The 18,036-nt window shown below is 38.9% G+C and overlaps 1 protein-coding gene across 3 annotated transcripts in view; it reads left to right on the top strand.

Annotated features, from left to right (window-relative positions):
- KCNIP2 (potassium voltage-gated channel interacting protein 2) overlaps positions 1–18,036 on the top strand; it is a 251,777-nt gene that overhangs the window by 223,188 nt on the left and 10,553 nt on the right. For 2 of the 3 annotated variants that reach the window (XM_075257856.1, XM_075257857.1), the window contains exon 2: positions 16,079–16,203. In XM_075257856.1, coding sequence (XP_075113957.1) covers positions 16,079–16,203 — 125 coding nt within the window. Of the gene's footprint in view, positions 1–13,421; positions 13,518–16,078; positions 16,204–18,036 lie in introns of all 3 variants that reach the window. The other variant, XM_075257855.1, reaches the window with a different exon arrangement.

The following is an 18,036-nucleotide window of genomic DNA, read 5'->3' as shown; positions in this document are numbered from 1 at the left end:
CCAGCGCTGATTGGCCGAATTCCGTACTCTGGCCAATCAGCACTGGCTAATGCATTGTATTGGCGTGATGAAGCAGTGCTGAATGTGTGTGCTTAGCACACACATTCAGCTCTACTTCATCGGGCTAATAGAATGCATTGGCCAATCAGCGCTGGCCAATGCATTCTATTAGCGTGAACTGAGTTTGCACAGGGGTTCTAGTGCACCCTCGGCTCTGCTACATCAGATTGCTACATCTGATGTAGCAGTGCCGAGTGTGCATCAGATGTGTAGTTGAGCAAAACTGACTCAGCACTGCTAAGTCTCTGCATTCGCATAGGAATGCATTGGCCAGCCTTCGGCCAATCAGCGCTGGCTCTGCCGGAGGAGGCGGAGTCTAAGGTCGGACCTGAATGGAGACTGGTGTGGAGCGATCTTAGACTCCGCCTCCTCCAGCAGAGCCAGCGCTGATTGGTCGAGTTCCGTACTCTGGCCAATCAGCGCTGGCCAATGCATTCTATTAGCCCGATGAAGTAGAGCTGAATGTGTGTGCTTAGCACACACATTCAGCTCTACTTCATCAGGCTAATAGAATACATTGGCCAATCAGCGCTGGCCAATGCATTCTATTAGCTTGATGAAGCAGAGTGTGCACAAGGGTTCAAGCGCACCCTCGGCTCTGATGTAGCAGAGCCGAGGCTGCACAAGGGTTCAAGTGCACCCTCGGCTCTCCTACATCAGAGCCGAGGGTGCGCTTGAACCCTTGTGCAGCCTCGGCTCTGCTACATCAGAGCCGAGGGTGCGCTTGAACCCTTGTGCACACTCTGCTTCATCAAGCTAATAGAATGCATTGGCCAGCACTGATTGGCCAGAGTACGGAATTCGGCCAATCAGCGCTGGCCAATGCATCCCTATGGGAAAAAGTTTATCTCACAAAAATCACAATTACACACCCGATAGAGCCCCAAAAAGTTATTTTTAATAACATTCCCCCCTAAATAAAGGTTATCCCTAGCTATCCCTGCCTGTACAGCTATCCCTGTCTCATAGTCACAAAGTTCACATTCTCATATGACCCGGATTTGAAATCCACTATTCGTCTAAAATGGAGGTCACCTGATTTCGGCAGCCAATGACTTTTTCCAATTTTTTTCAATGCCCCCGGTGTCGTAGTTCCTGTCCCACCTCCCCTGCGCTGTTATTGGTGCAAAAAAGGCGCCAGGGAAGGTGGGAGGGGAATCGAATTTTGGCGCACTTTACCACGTGGTGTTCGATTCGATTCGAACATGGCGAACACCCTGATATCCGATCGAACATGTGTTCGATAGAACACTGTTCGCTCATCTCTAGTAACATCCCATTTCTATCTCTCCTATACCTCTATATTTGTTACTATGTTTCTAGTTTTACCATTGTATGTGGATGAGACATGTTGGAATACGTTAGATTAACACTTATTCTTATTATGGGCAAAATTCAAAATTTCCTAATTTCCATTGTTTTGTGGTTGTACATTGTAGTTAAGCACCCGGCAAATCTAGATGTATAAACCTACAGCCGCTCGCTACTTCTATTCCATCTGCTGGATCTACAGTAACAAGATAATAACCAGGGAATCTTAGTTGTCTAGATAAAGAAGGGGTTGATGTAATAACCAGGATTCCACAATGAAATTAAGACTTCAGTAGATAGCTAGTTTGTCCTCAGTCAGAGAAGAGATTCTGCAAATCAACAGTGGGCAAAAGGTAAAGGAAAGGTTGTCCGGATAGTCAGCAGGTTCTGTGCTAAAGGATGAGCTTCCTAGATAACCAGTGAACCATGAGAGGAGCAGTTGTCCAGGCAGCCAATTGGTCCTCAGTTAGAAGATGGATGGTCTAAACAAAGTTGGTCCTCAGAAAAGTAGTTGTCAAGATAAATAATATGTCCTCCGTTGGAGGAAAGGTTGTCCAGATAAACACTAAGACCCCAGAGGAACGGTTGTCTAGATAAATTGTGGGTATTTAGGTAGAGGAAAGGTTGTCCAGATTGTCAGAAGGTCCTCAATTAAAGGAAAGGTTTTTCAGATAATCAGTAGGTCCTCAGCTATAAGAAAGGTTGTCCACATAATCAGTGGATCCTCGGTTAGAGGAAGAATTGTCTGGATTATGAGTAGGTCATCGGTTAAAGGAATGGTTGACTAGGTCCTTAGACAGAGGGTTATTTAGATAAACATTGGGTCCTTAGTTAGAGGAAAGGTTTTCCAGATGAACGGTTGACTAGATAATTAATAGGTAGGTAGGTAGAGGACAGGTTGTCGAGATTGTCAGTAGCACCTCAGATAAAGGAAAGGTTGTTTAGACAATCAGGAGGTCCTCAACTAAAGAAAAAAATGTCTACATAATAAGTGGGTCCTCAGTTAGCGGAAGGCGGTCACTATAAAGAGTGGGACGTCTGTTAGAGAAATAGTTGTCTAAATGGCTAGTGGGTTCAGATGATAAAAGGAACTTCAAGTAGACAAAATGTTACCTAGGTAATAGTGATTCCTCACTAAGAGGAAAAGATACCAGATAGCTGGTGTGTCCTCAGCTAAAGGAAGGGATTGTCTATGGATCCTCAGTTAGACGAGATGTTTGGATAACCAGTGGTTCCTCATGCATGATTGGTTTAGTTTAGCCAGTGGGTCCTCAGAGAAAATATATCTAGATAACCAGTGGTTCATCAAGGATGGAGTGTTGAGATAGCCAGTGGGTCCTCAGTTAGAGAAGATGTCTGAAAAACCAGTGGTTCCTCAAGGATGGAGTGTTGAGATAGCCAGTGGGGTCCTCAGTTAGAGAAGATGTTATCTAGATAACCAGTGGTTCCTCAAGGATGAGTTGCTGAGTTAGCCAACGGTTCCTCAGTTAGAGAAGATGTCTGGATAACCAGTGGGTCCTCAAGGATGGATTGTTGCGATAGCCAGTGGGGTCCTCAGTTAGACGACAGGCCCTCCAGCTAGGACAAGCCTTTCAAACACTAAATCTCCCATTAGGATACAATGCTAAATGTAACTGAGTATCTCTGTCTGTTTTACTAGCAACTGGGGATTATATGATCTGGAAACAAATCTCTATTGTAGAATTTCTAATATGAAACTAAAAATCCATGGAAATGACTTTTAAAAATTGGAATTTTTTTTTCATTAAAAAAAGCCCGGACAGCAAATGTGACCTCCACCTGCGTATTTGGTCCTATATTCTGTGCTGTTGACCTGTATACAATGTTGACATTGCATGATATTGTGTAACCTCTATGTATAAATATGGAAACAACTGTGTAATAGAAAACAACATGCAATTTATTAATCCGTGCTCCACGTCTATTCAGATGTCACGTTCTCTCCTCTGTGCGTATCGTCCTCTGACTTCTATTTTGTGTCTTCCCGCATATGCCTGTTCTGCTGATTCTGTGCCGTTACTTTCCTGTCATTTCTCATTATCTTTCCCAGGTGTTATAAGATGTAAAATTCTGTATTTTAGAATAACGATAATTGAATATTTAATAGAAATATTAAAATAACACTAGAAAATGGATCACCCTCATTAAATGTCCTTCATTGTATTAACGTGCAAAGTAAATGTATCGCTACAATGAATATCCGACATTCCGTGGTAATATATATATATATATATATATATATATATCACATTCCATTTTTCTAATACAAAGTTCCAAATCTGCTGAATAGACAGAGATAAAAATTCTGACTACTGATAGCCAAAACTAGAGGTAGCATCAGAGGTTACTGTATACATTGTATACACCTGAGATACCTCCAGTGGTGGCTGCAAACAAGTAACGTTATAAATCTAAGAGGATATGGAGCAATACATCAAAAACACACTGCTCAAACCAATATAAAGATATATTTAAAAATATTTCACCAAAGAAGTTGGAAATTTTTAGAATTTTTGGTTGTAGGTAATACTGCTCCTGCGTACAAGAATACAACTACTATAATACTACCTCCTATGTACAAGAATATAACTACTATAATATTACCTCCTATATACAAGAATATAACTACTATAATACTACTCCTATGTACAGGAATATAACTACTATAATACTACTATGTACAAGAATATAACTACTATAATACTACCTCCTATATACAAGAATACAACTACTATAATACTACCTCCTATGTACAAGAATATAACTACTATAATACTACTCCTATGTACAAGAATATAACTACTATAATACTACCTCCTATGTACAAGAATATAACTACTATAATACTGCTCCTATGTACAAGAATATGACTACTATAATACTACCTCCTATGTACAAGAATATAACTACTATAATACTACCTCCTATATACAAGAATATAACTACTATAATACTACCTCCTATGTACAAGAATATAACTACTATAATACTACCTCCTATGTACAAGAATATGACTACTATAATACTACCTCCTATGTACAAGAATATAACTACTATAATACTACTCCTATGTACAAGAATATAACTACTATAATACTACCTCCTATGTACAAGAATATAACTACTATAATACTGCTCCTATGTACAAGAATATGACTACTATAATACTACCTCCTATGTACAAGAATATAACTACTATAATACTGCTCCTATGTACAAGAATATAACTACTATAATACTACCTCCTATGTACAAGAATATAACTACTATAATACTGCTCCTATGTACAAGAATATAACTACTATAATACTGCTCCTATGTACAAGAATATAACTACTATAATACTGCTCCTATGTACAAGAATATAACTACTATAATACTGCTCCTATGTACAAGAATATAACTACTATAATACTACTCCTATGTACAAGAATATAACTACTATAATACTACTCCTATGTACAAGAATATAACTACTATAATACTACCTCCTATGTACAAGAATATAACTACTATAATACTGCTCCTATGTACAAGAATATAACTACTATAATACTACTCCTATGTACAAGAATATAACTACTATAATACTGCTCCTATGTACAAGGATATAACTACTATAATACTGCTCCTATGTACAAGAATATAACTACTATAATACAGCTCCTATGTACAAGAATATAACTACTATAATACTGCTCCTATGTACAAGAATATAACTACTATAATACTACCCCCTATGTACAAGAATATAACTACTATAATACTACCTCCTATGTACAAGAATATAACTACTATAATACTACTCCTATGTACAAGAATATAACTACTATAATACTGCTCCTATGTACAAGAATATAACTACTATAATACTACCTCCTATGTACAAGAATATAACTACTATAATACTACTCCTATGTACAAGAATATAACTACTATAATACTACCTCCTATGTACAAGAATATAACTACTATAATACTGCTCCTATGTACAAGAATATAACTACTATAATACTACTCCTATGTACAAGAATATAACTACTATAATACTACCTCCTATGTACAAGAATATAACTACTATAATACTACTCCTATGTACAAGAATATAACTACTATAATACTACTCCTATGTACAAGAATATAACTACTATAATACTACTCCTATGTACAAGAATATAACTACTATAATACTACTCCTATGTACAAGAATATAACTACTATAATACTACTCCTATGTACAAGAATATAACTACTATAATACTGCTCCTATGTACAAGAATATAACTACTATAATACTACTCCTATGTACAAGAATATAACTACTATAATATTGCTCCTATGTACAAGAATATAACTACTATAATACTACTCCTATGTACAAGAATATAACTACTATAATACTGCTCCTATGTACAAGAATATAACTACTATAATATTGCTCCTATGTACAAGAATATAACTACTATAATACTACTCCTATGTACAAGAATATAACTACTATAATACTACTCCTATGTACAAGAATATAACTACTATAATATTGCTCCTATGTACAAGAATATAACTACTATAATACTGCTCCTATGTACAAGAATATAACTACTATAATACTGCCCATATATACTATAATGTTACATAAGTGCAGATATGATTGTCACTCTGTTTTATTTTTTGTTCTGAGTTTCAGACAGAATTCTGTTCACCTTAAATATTCTTTCCTAATACATTCTTAAATCACTGCCACTTAGCAGATATGAAAAGCTGTGAAATAATTTGTCTGATGGCGGCATATCACCGCCAGTATCCGCAGATGAGATCATTACTTTTGTGAATATTTTTCAAACAAATATCTAAACATAGAAGGGGCTTAGAAGTAACTTATTAGTAACAGGTGCGGGTACAAGTATATATTACGAGAGGCAAAAATAACATAAGATACACTTCCATATATTACTGTGCGCTCTAATCAAACCTATAAAATGTAATAAATACATAATCTCAAATATTATGGTACAATGTATAACACATAGATGGACAGCTGAGGAAATGGAACCTCTCCCTAAGAGCTTACACTTTATCATTAAGGAGTTGTTTTTTGTTCAGTCGATAAACCCAATGACTGCTCATATTGCAATTCCTGTAGAGAAGGACATAGCTATAGAGAAGAATCTGCAGAGTGTGAAAAGGGCCAAAAAAAACCCCATTTGCCACATAAGAAGTCACCAGACTTCAAAAACCAGAATCTCAGGCGAACTAAAACGGCCACCGCATTATAGTCAGGGGTCTCTTCAGACTCAAAAATATAATAGGTGGAGACTCAGGGGAGGTGTAAAAAAATAATGAAACATTCATACTCATCTTCCATTACCACTTTTGGGCCTCAGCATCTGGCCCTCTATCTCAGACTCCTCCTTGACCTGCACCTATTATACTATGGGGTCTGAAGAGACAATAACGTCACATTCACTTTGCCTTAGAGAGCTAGAAATTGGATAAATAGATTCCTAATAGCTCTACGAGTATTCTACACTATGTATTATAGATATACATAGTCCTAGGAGCCCTGACAGTGTCATACACTATATATTATAGATAGGTTCCTAGGAGCCCTGACAGTGTCATACACTATGTATTATAGATATATATAGTCCTAGGAGCCCTGACAGTGTCATACACTATGTATTATAGATATATATAGTACTAGGAGCCCTGACAGTGTCATACACTATGTATTATAGATATATATAGTCCTAGGATCCCTGACATTGTCATACACTATGTATTATAGATATATAGTCCTAGGAGTCCTGACAGTGTCATACACTATGTATTATAGATATATAGTCCTAGGAGCCCTGACAGTGTCATACACTATGTATTATAGATATATAGTCCTAGGAGCCCTGACAGTGTCATACACTATGTATTATAGATATATATAGTCCTAGGAGCCCTGACAGTGTCATACACTATGTATTATAGATATATAGTCCTACGAGCCCTGACAGTGTCATACACTATATATTATAGATATATAGTCCTAGGAGCCCTGACAGTGTCATACACTATGTTTTAAGCCAATTTAAGGAATGGTTCATACCAAACTTATTCAACCCCAAACAAATCTGGGGCCCAAGTCACAAGAAACAAATCCTAAGAGGATCACCCATCTCTAGTCAACCGTATTATAAAATGGTACAAGGTAGGTGGTGGACCTGGTACAGATTCTACACCAAAACCCAGGTCAAACAGTGTCTCTGGAGAAGCCTATCTGGAACAGGTTCTTACCACCAGTTAGAAGGGTAGGATAAATCTTGGCCTAATATCCTCTTGCCCAGAAGTGTCTAGACTAGAGAGAGAATATTTGGTCTAAATTTGGTCAAATTTGCCAGCATGCACCCGGGTGCCGGAGACTCTTCCATAGCCAAGTGTACTGTCAGTACTGAGAAGTTCCTCATAGCCCGGTACCGATGGTAAGTTATAAGGCCCGCCCTTCTGACAGTGGAGTGAAGCTTATGGCGCCGATATCTCTGATGCCCAGGGCGCATACTGGCAAACCTGACATTGTACAGAATTTTTGATATGTAACTAACAAAGAACATCTAACATGTTGGTGGATCTGTCTGTATTATGCCATCCATGAGTAACCTATGATGTCAATCGGCCGCTGGAAATCAAGAATTTCTGAGGCCATAATTTGACTCATCATAAAAAGGGTTTGTCTTGATGGCAATATATCAGAATTGGTTACAGAATTGTAGGCTATAATAACCACTTGGCCCAGGATCAGGGGGTTGTATGATATTCAGGTGGGGCTTTTCAGAGCTCCTAGGCTAATGGGGAAGAGGTCTCCGAAATGGACCCAAAGCTAAAACACGATTAGATTATGAATGTGTTCCTGAATGGGAACATTCCATCAATCTATGGTGGGGTCACTTGGATCAAACCTATGACGTAGATTGGTAGAAGAGCATCAGGTCCACAGAAGGTTGTGGAAGGTTCACTTTTGTCAGACCTTACTCCAGTGGTATACATGAATTTTATTGTTGAGTATTACATAGTTACATGAGATTGGAAGAAGATACAGGTCCATCAGGTCTAACCTTCTTCGAAAGAAAGTAAAATTTTTGTTATGAGACAATCTACAGCCTGAATGATGGCTCTTCTACAACATGTTGTCTTTAAAAAGGGTTGTCCAAATGAGGTTTTGGGTAGCCTGTAATATCATCATTGTACATAGTCCTCCGGAAAGGTGATAGCTAACCCCTTGACCGTTCCATCTAGAACCGCTTCTTCTTGCATAACAAGTCAATGGCTTCACCACCACCATTGCTGCTCCTCTTTCCCTTTGTCATCTTCTCCTCCTCCGTCACTGTCTGTCCTTGTATTAATAAATTGCATGTTGGACTTGATTTGCTTGCTGACCACTTTGTTTGCCTTTCTCTTCTTCCTTTTTATTATTTTAGTCTTCAAGTATGTCAAAGAGGAACACCACACAACTTGTCATGAGCACCAGCTTGTCCATACCCTTCATTAGGTCCCCAACGCCTCACCAACACTGTAAAACAAGACATATCTGGGCCATGTACATGGAATAAGTCGGAATTTTGAATGTAAAAGGTCATTGGCTGTTCAATATTTAGAATGTAACAAGACAGGTTTAAAAATACAGGGACCGGGGTTCACCTGGGTCTATGGAGAGAAGACTTGAGGACTTTATTAGTATCTGACATATACAGAATACTGGAACATCTGAACTCATTCTGTTCATCCCCCAGCAAGAGTTTATTTTAGAGATTCTGTAGGGAAATCATTCTTTTCTTCCTCGTGGCCATTTGAGAAGCTTACAAAGTAAAAGCCCCCTATGGAAAGTCCGTAAAGTGAAAATTCTCTACCAGTCCATGGCTGCTAATTGTCAGGACACTCCGCCGCGCGGCTCTCTAGATTCACTTTCAGAGGTGGAATTAAAGGAGGCATCCAAAAGTAGAAACGTATCATGTAGGTGTTCTCCAAAAACATCTCATCGTGGAGACTTTTATGGAGCTTCCCAATGGGAACTTCATGTTAAGGTGGAAGATGTTAACCCTAAGACAACCCTGAAATAGTGTTTAGGCAAGATCTCTTTGCAACATAGCAAAAGTAATATAATACTTAAAGAGGCGTTCTGACAAAAAATTGGATTAACCCTTAAGTACTATCATAGTGTCTATCATAATGATATGTATATGATAGTGGTGTATGATAGACACCATGATAGGACTTAAGGGTTAAAAGTACCCAACAGAGTGTAACAAAATCTTGATGGGTTCACAATGGATTTTACCATGAATGAAAGAACTTTATATGGGCTAGGACTTTGTTGAAAAACCCATCCATGATGTTCTTATTATGGCCAGGTTATCTTCTCATACACGTAGTGTCCTCCTGATAACCCGACCACAATAAGGACATCATGGCTGGTTATCTTACCATACACGTAGTGTCCTCTTGATAACAAGCCATGATATCCTTATTGTGCTCGGGTTATCAGGAGGACACTACGTGTATGAGAAGATAACAAGCCATGTTGTCCTTATTGTGGTCAGGTTATCTTCTCATACAGGTAGTGTCCTCCTGATAACAAGCCATGATGTCCTTATTGTGGTCGGGTTATCTTCTCATGCATGTAGTGTCCTCTCCTGATAACCAGCCATGATGTCCTTATTGTGGTCGGGTTATCTTCTCATACATGTAGTGTCCTCCTGATAACCAGCCATGATGTCCTTATTGTGGTCGGGTTATCTTCTCATACATGTAGTGTCCTCCTGATAACCAGCCATGATGTCCTTATTGTGGTCGGATTATCTTCTCATACATGTAGTGCCCCCTCCTGATAACCAGCCATGATGTCCTTATTGTGTTCGGGTTATTGTCTCATACATGTAGTGTCCTCCTGATAACCAGCCATGATGTCCTTATTGTGGTCAGGTTATCTTCACATATGTGCAGTGTCCTCCTGATAACCAGCCATGATGACCTTATTGTGGCCGGGTTATCTTCTCATACATATAGTATTCTCCTGATAACCAGCCATGATGTCCTTATTGTGGTCGGGTTATCTTCTCATACATGTAGTGCCCCCTCCTGATAACCAGCCATGATGTCCTTATTGTGGTCAGGTTATCTTCTCATACATGTAGTGTCCTCCTGATAACCAGCCATGATGTCCTTATTGTGGTCGGGTTATCTTCTCATACATGTAGTGTCCTCCTGATAACCAGCCATGATGTCCTTATTGTGGTCAGGGTATCTTCTCATACATGTAGTGTCCTCCTGATAACCAGCCATGATGTCCTTATTGTGGTCAGGTTATCTTCTCATACATGTAGTGTCCTCCTGATAACTACACCCACTGAAGACATATAATATAATCACTAAATGGTAGGATGATGATAGCTGCTAGGGTTCTCCGCCTCAGATGGACATCACAGGTGCAGGAAAGAAGGACCTGATCCAAACAGTAATACAGACCAGGATGGATGAAATATGGACCAGCGCTTGTCCAACCATATTGATGCAGATGGTTTCCTTTATTGATAGATTAGAATCCAATATAACACTATACACTATATAAGCACATATACCCCGCTACTATTACCCCACAATTATTACAAGCGAAATGACAAGTTGTGTTGTACTTTTTGACTTTCCTTCTTAATTTTTTTTTTCCCATTTTTGTCCTAGTTTTGCTGAGTAGAATGCAGAATGGAAATGTCAATATTGCATGCTGTGCCAAGGTGTGAAAATATTTCTAGCGAAATATCAGTTATGTTTGTGAATAAATACAAGCTGTTTCTGGATAGAATTAATAAAATCTGTAAAAAAAATAAATAAATAGAAATATAAATTTAAAGGGAACCTCTTACCTGGAAAATGTTGTGGGCATATGTTATAGAGCAAAAAACGCTGAGAAGATTGATATACAATTTTGCAGGAAAAAATTTCAGTACAACCTGTCATCTATCCATTGAAATTTCTGCTCTTGCGGTGAAGGAGGCGGAGCTATCAGTGACGGACAAGGCGGGCAGTAACTCATTGGACCGCCTACTAGACTTCACCAATTTCAATAGATAAATCAAGGTTATACTGTTTTTCCCCCACTAACCTATATATCAATCTGCTCAGCTCCTTCTGCTCTATTTCATACTGTCTACAGCTCAGATAACATTTTTCATATGACAGATTCCCTTTAAGAAGATGTAGTAAAGTGAATCCCCATGAATGATGATCATCAGCTCTATAAGATCCAGTATCTTTGTTATATAACATGACTTCTTATATTCATTTGCACTTATTTTAATATTTGTTCTTATTCTGTGCAATATAAAGCACTTGGAACCCATCAGCAAGCAGGCAAGCTGCTAATGCAGAATCCCAGTTAAGGGGATTCAGGCAAAGAATGAAGTGCCTTTCCTGGTGGTTTAGAGGAAGTCAGTTCTCTATACGTGAACAGAACTGAAGTAACCCAGAATGGCCACTGAACTGCATATGGCGCTGTCTGTTTCTGGCTCTGTACACTCTATAGTTTTGGTGCAGAACCTGATCCTTAGAGGGTTCAGGTTTCAGATCCCCCCCACTGATCCCATATTGGTCTCCTATCCTATTTGTAGGTTATCAATATCATAAGAATGAAAAATTCCTTTAAGAAATGTAAGCTGAGCTTAGTTGTTCCTATGGGCAACTCGACCAGTTTCTCAACTAGAATGGTTCACAGTAAAATATAGAAATAAGTCTCTGTACAGAAACAGCTTGAATTTTATTATTATGTGGATTATCTAATAAATTGATCAAAAAACAGATCGTATAAATTCAGAATCATCAGAATTATTTGGAAATAACAGAGAAGTACAAAAAAAGCTTTAAAATTCATGGTGACACATGGTTAGTTACTATAACATAATAAAACAAAGTTGCAGGAAGGCGTACAAGCTGAGAAATAAATGTCATAGGATCAACCAACCCAGATGAACGAGTAAAGGAAGGATAATAGTCTAATAATAGTAAAATAAAATGATTTCACATGTTATGTCAAAGTTGCAGGAGGACGAAAAAGCTGATACAAGAGACTTATATGGCCAATCATTCCTGATGAACGAATAAAGAAAAAATAATAGTTTAATAATAGTAAAATAAAATTATTTCACAATTTCACATATTTTGTCAAATTTCCTGGAGGGCATGCAAGCTGATACAAGACACTTATGACCGGCCTTTTCAGATAAACGAATAATGAAAAGATAATTTAAGAATAGTAAAATAAAATTTCACATATGTCAAAGCTGCAGGAGGACGTACAAGCTGATACAAGACCAACCATTGCAGATCAAGAAGCAAAGGAAAAATAATAGTGTAATGGTTAGTAAAATAAAATTATTACATGTCAAAGCTGCAGGAGGGCATACAATCTGATAAAAGACACTTATATTGCCAACAATTCCAGATGATGAAGTAAAGGAAAAATAATAGTTTAACAATAATAAAATATTTCAAATATTATGTAGAGATGAGCGAGTACTATTCTAAACTCCCGTTTTGAATAGCATGCACCCATAGGAATGAATGGACTCAGCCGGCACGCAGGGGGTTAATCGGCTGGCCGCCGGCAAAGTCTGCGTGTCGGCGCTTCCATTCATTCGTATGGGTGCGTGCTATTCGAAATGGGAGTTTCCATTAGTACTCGCTCATCTCTAATATTATGTCAAAATTGCAGGAAGACGTACAAACTAATACAAGACACTGATATGACCAACCATCCCTGTTGAACAATTAAAGAAAAGATCATGCTTTAAGTGTAAAATAAAATCATGATACAGATTGTGTCAAAGTTGCAGGAGGGCGTACACCCTGAGATATTGCACTTTTTATTAGATAATCCTGTACCGTGTGTGCACTTTGTGTCAGTACCCAGCTTTCCATGTCTGCTTTCCACATTCTTTCTGTGCCGTGTAAATTTGTCATTTAATACTTTGCTTTATTCTGGTGAATTTCAGGGAATGTTCCCAGCCAAAATAAAAAAGCTTTTAAGCAGCGAATCCTCAAACTGTTACCCTGCTGCGGTCCTACGGACACTCCCTCAGTCAGTGAAAGCAAGTGACAACTTTCTCATTTATTCTGTATGTCTGTACGTCTGACTCCTGTTATATACTGTGCTTAAAGGCGACTTAAAGGGGAGATCCACTGACTGCTGAAAATATACTCAATGGAGCTTTAACCGTCCCTAAGTGACAGAGGAAAGACGTGATCTTTAAAAAAAAATACCGCTAAGTACATTATTATTATTCAAAGATGGGAGGAGCTTCTTACAGCACTCATTGCGCCCCCTGCTGAGTGCTGGGTGTAAAACAGTAGAGAGAGTAACCATTGTCCGAAACATACTATGGACTGTGACAATAAATAAATGGGCTGCAGACAAGTCATTTATCTAATGTGAAGTTTCCATGTCTGGAGATTTAGATTTGAGATAGCTGTATATGATAGATAGATAGATAGATAGATAGATAGATAGATAGATAGATAGATAGATAGGAGATAGATAGATAGATAGATAGATAGATAGATAGGAGATAGATAGATAGATCGGAGATGGATAGATAGATAGATAGATAGATAGATAGATAGATAGATAGATAGATAGATAGGAGATAGATAGACAGATAGATAGATAGATAGATGATAGATAGATAGATAGATAGATAGGAGATAGCTAGATTGGAGATAGATAGATAGATAGATGATAGATAGATAGATAGATAGATAGATAGATAGATAGATAGATAGATAGATAGATAGGAGATAGATAGATAGATAGATAGATAGATAGATAGGAGATAGATAGATAGATCGGAGATGGATAGATAGATAGATAGATAGATAGATAGATAGGAGATAGATAGACAGATAGATAGATAGATAGATAGATAGATAGATAGATAGATAGATAGGAGATAGCTAGATTGGAGATAGATAGATAGATAGATAGATAGATAGATGATAGATAGATAGATAGATAGATAGATAGATAGATAGATAGATTGGAGATAGATAGATAGATGATAGATAGACAGATAGGAGATGGATAGATGGATAGATGGATGGATAGATAGATAGATAGATAGATAGATAGATAGATAGATAGATAGGAGATAGATAGATAGATAGATAGATAGATAGATAGATATGTTGTTGCTGTATACCAATCAGACACATTGCTATTTACGACCTCGTGCTTGTCGTTATTATTATTATTCGGTTTCTATCTACTTCAGGTTCCTCGTCCATATCTTTCCCTCTCAGTACTTGATATAATATATGACCGCTTTTCCACTCGTTCTCTCTCTGCGATTCTTCATTCCTGACGTCTTAATTGCCTCTCTTGATTAATATGGGATTGACTGATTGAGAAGTTCCCTACAAATTAGCGACATGATGTGAGCGATTCCATCCCATTTAATGAGAGATTAATCCTCTGGCAGCGGCAGGGCAGGTGTAGGATTCTGGGTCAGGCCGCTCGTGTTACCGTGTACCTTGTTCATATCACACTCGCTGGCACACACTTCAGGAGGTTGAGTCTGGTGTTCGGTGTCCTGCCCGCAGACTGCGCCGCTCATCTCAGGACCAACACAAGAACAGAAAAGAATGAACAATATCTGAGTGTGGTTTTATACATAAATATGTAATACATTATATATTCTGATATTTAGATTATTTTCATTAGATTTGAATTTATTTCTTTTTAAATTATCTTTTGTTTTGGAATCTTTAAATGTGTCAAATGCAAATTGCTATTTCTGTGTTATTCAAGAGGGGATGGAATTGCTATTTAGGCATTGTCCTAATATGACAGGACTAGTAGACAGCAAGTAACCAAACTACCCAGGTACCCCGAGGATCTCACCGAAGCCTGCTGCAAAGTAGGATGAACTTTACAGCTTGGGAACCAGGTTGCACCCCCAGAATAAGGTGCCAGAAAACAAGTGCACTTGTAGGCTAAGGACCAGAGCAGAAACTTTGTTGCAGAGAATAATTCATAAACCAGGAGAGTAAGACAATGGCCAAAACAAAATCAGAGGACTGTCAGAAGTCCAGGCCATGGTCAAGTCTAGGAGGTCACAGATAAAACCAAATCAGAGAAAACTGAAATCAGAAAACAGGGAAAGGTACTGGGAGTAAATTCTGAGAACCTAGAGCCTGAAAACTAAAGGAATCACAGGCACAGTGTCAGGTTACAATACCTCGCCTCAGCCCTGGACTGGAGGCTGAAGTATAGCTCTTATTCAGTCTACAGCCCAATCCTCTCTTGGTTGAACACACAAAGCCAAAGTTTGACTGGTACTCAGCCATCTCCACCAGTCCTATAGACTTTTATTGGAGCAGTAGCGCACATGTATGACCGTAACCCTATTCAAACAAGTGGGGTGCAGGGATGCCCATTCTCTTGGCCAGTCAGATCCCAGTGATCAGATACTTGTGGGTGAACCTCTCCAAATATCCTCACCTGGAGACTGAAATGCTGCGTCCTGCGGCAGGGTGTGCACTGTATCTGGGAATATCTGCTGTATATTTGGGGTGATTTTGATGGAAGCTTCTGACAGGTCCCTCCTTTGTCTATAACCTTCTTTAACATCTTCTTTCTTCTCTGGTTTTGCAGACAGTGTAGAGGATGAGTTTGAGTTGTCCACCGTCTGCCATCGTCCAGAGGGACTGGAGCAACTACAAGAACAAACCAAATTTACCAAAAAAGAACTTCAGGTTCTGTACAGAGGCTTTAAAAATGTAAGTATTGGGGTCCAAAGCGATCCCCCCGTTATGTAGTCTCCAGTGTCCAATGATCTCCCCCATCATGTCTGGTCTGTCCAATGAGATCCCATCAGCTCCAAAATTCTGCACTCGGAGGACTGTATCCACCATATACAAAGATGGAAGTCCAGCACCTCTTATTAAATACAATGCTCCCTCTATTAGCTTATTTGGTCCTGACCATGGCACAATCTCTGAACCGCTACATGTTTTGGGCATTGTTGGTCTTACATAGAAGTACACGTGACCCAAACTAGTGTGGACCAACTAAGGAGGTCATATTTTCCTGTTCCTTTCCCAGAATTCTTAGTAAGGTATACATAGTCTAATAAACCACAAGGTATCGCCTCCCTCGTGTCCCATAGAGAGAGAAGGAGAACGCACATACATGAGCTGTGACGCTCTGCTTCTCTTACTAAGGTTGTACTATATCTAGTAAGATAATGCTCTAGGCAATAACTCAATTATTAGCCAGCAGCTTCTTCTTTGTGAAGCTGGATATTAGAGATAAGAGTGTGAATGAAAAGAAGTAGAAGGAAAGTAGCCTGGTAGATGGGGAAGGAAACTCTACTCTCTATTGATAAGAATTACATTATTCTATCAGTCATTAGAGACTACGAGCAGCCGGAGGAATGGAGAAAAAAGCATTTTTCTTTAATAAGACATATTACAAGTTTCTTATACTTATGAAAAGTTGTATTAAATTTAAAGGTACGTTTTAACTAGAGAGGAGTGAGTAGTCAAATATTCGATATTCGTTTCGAGTACTTGATCGAATATCGAATCCCATTATAGTCTATGGGAAAAAATGCTCGTTTCAGGGAAAACCACTATTCGACTAAAGGAGAGTCACCAAGTCCACAAGTTTAGAAGGAGCGCTGTGCAGTTAAAGCGCACGGACCCCATAGACTATAACAGGTCCGTGTGCTTTAACTGCACAGCGCTTGCAGTTGCGCTGATATTCCATTCGGGGGGGTCCTCCTGCGGACTCCTTCCAGACGGGAGACAAGCGCTAATGTGAACTTACTTGTCCTGCAGAACCAGCGTTGATTGGCCGAATGCTATACAGTGTACAGCATTCGGCCAATCAACGCTGGTTCTGCTGGAGGCTCGTCTGTGATGAGGCGGAGTCTAAGATCGGACAACAATGGAGACTGCTGTGGTCCGATCTTAGACTCCGCCTCCTCACAGACGAGCAGAACCAGCGTTGATTGGCCGAATGCTGTACACTGTATAGCATTCGGCCAATCAACGGTGGTCAATGCATTCCTATGAGAAAAAGTCAGCTCCCTCATATCACAAGCTGCCAGCTCTCCCGACTAGCAAAGAGCCTGCTGCAGAACCAGCGTTGATTGGCCGAATGCTATACAGTGCTGTTTCTGAATCAAATCTTTACTGTGAATAGGAGTAGTAGTCGAACGAGTATGAGTATTTCTAATACCGTAGTTTTCTATCCAATACCTACTCGATGTAATACTACTCGCTCATCTCTAGTTTTAACGTTTCTGCTCTAGTACAACAACGTATGACCATGCGGCATGGCGCGAAAACACCACAAATAGAACAGTAATGGAAAGAGATCTCATGAATATATAATAGGTCGCTCCTCCGCTGTAACCGTTTGGGTAACTTGTCTCTATTTTTAAAATCCAGGAAGCCTCATTGCTACGGAAAAGTCTGATCCAGTCCCGACCCCTTCTAGGTTCCATTACAAGCTCCATGTCAAAGATCAGGCAATTACTTAGCGCCGCGCCAGCGGTTGTAGCATCGACTAGAGGCTTTATACCAAGGGTGTATTTTACAGAAATG

Source organism: Leptodactylus fuscus, chromosome 10, assembly GCF_031893055.1.
Source record: "Leptodactylus fuscus isolate aLepFus1 chromosome 10, aLepFus1.hap2, whole genome shotgun sequence".
Classification (NCBI taxonomy): domain Eukaryota; kingdom Metazoa; phylum Chordata; class Amphibia; order Anura; family Leptodactylidae; genus Leptodactylus; species Leptodactylus fuscus.
The sequence above is the reverse complement of the archived record's forward strand: the minus strand, read 5'-3'. Positions and strand labels throughout refer to the sequence as shown.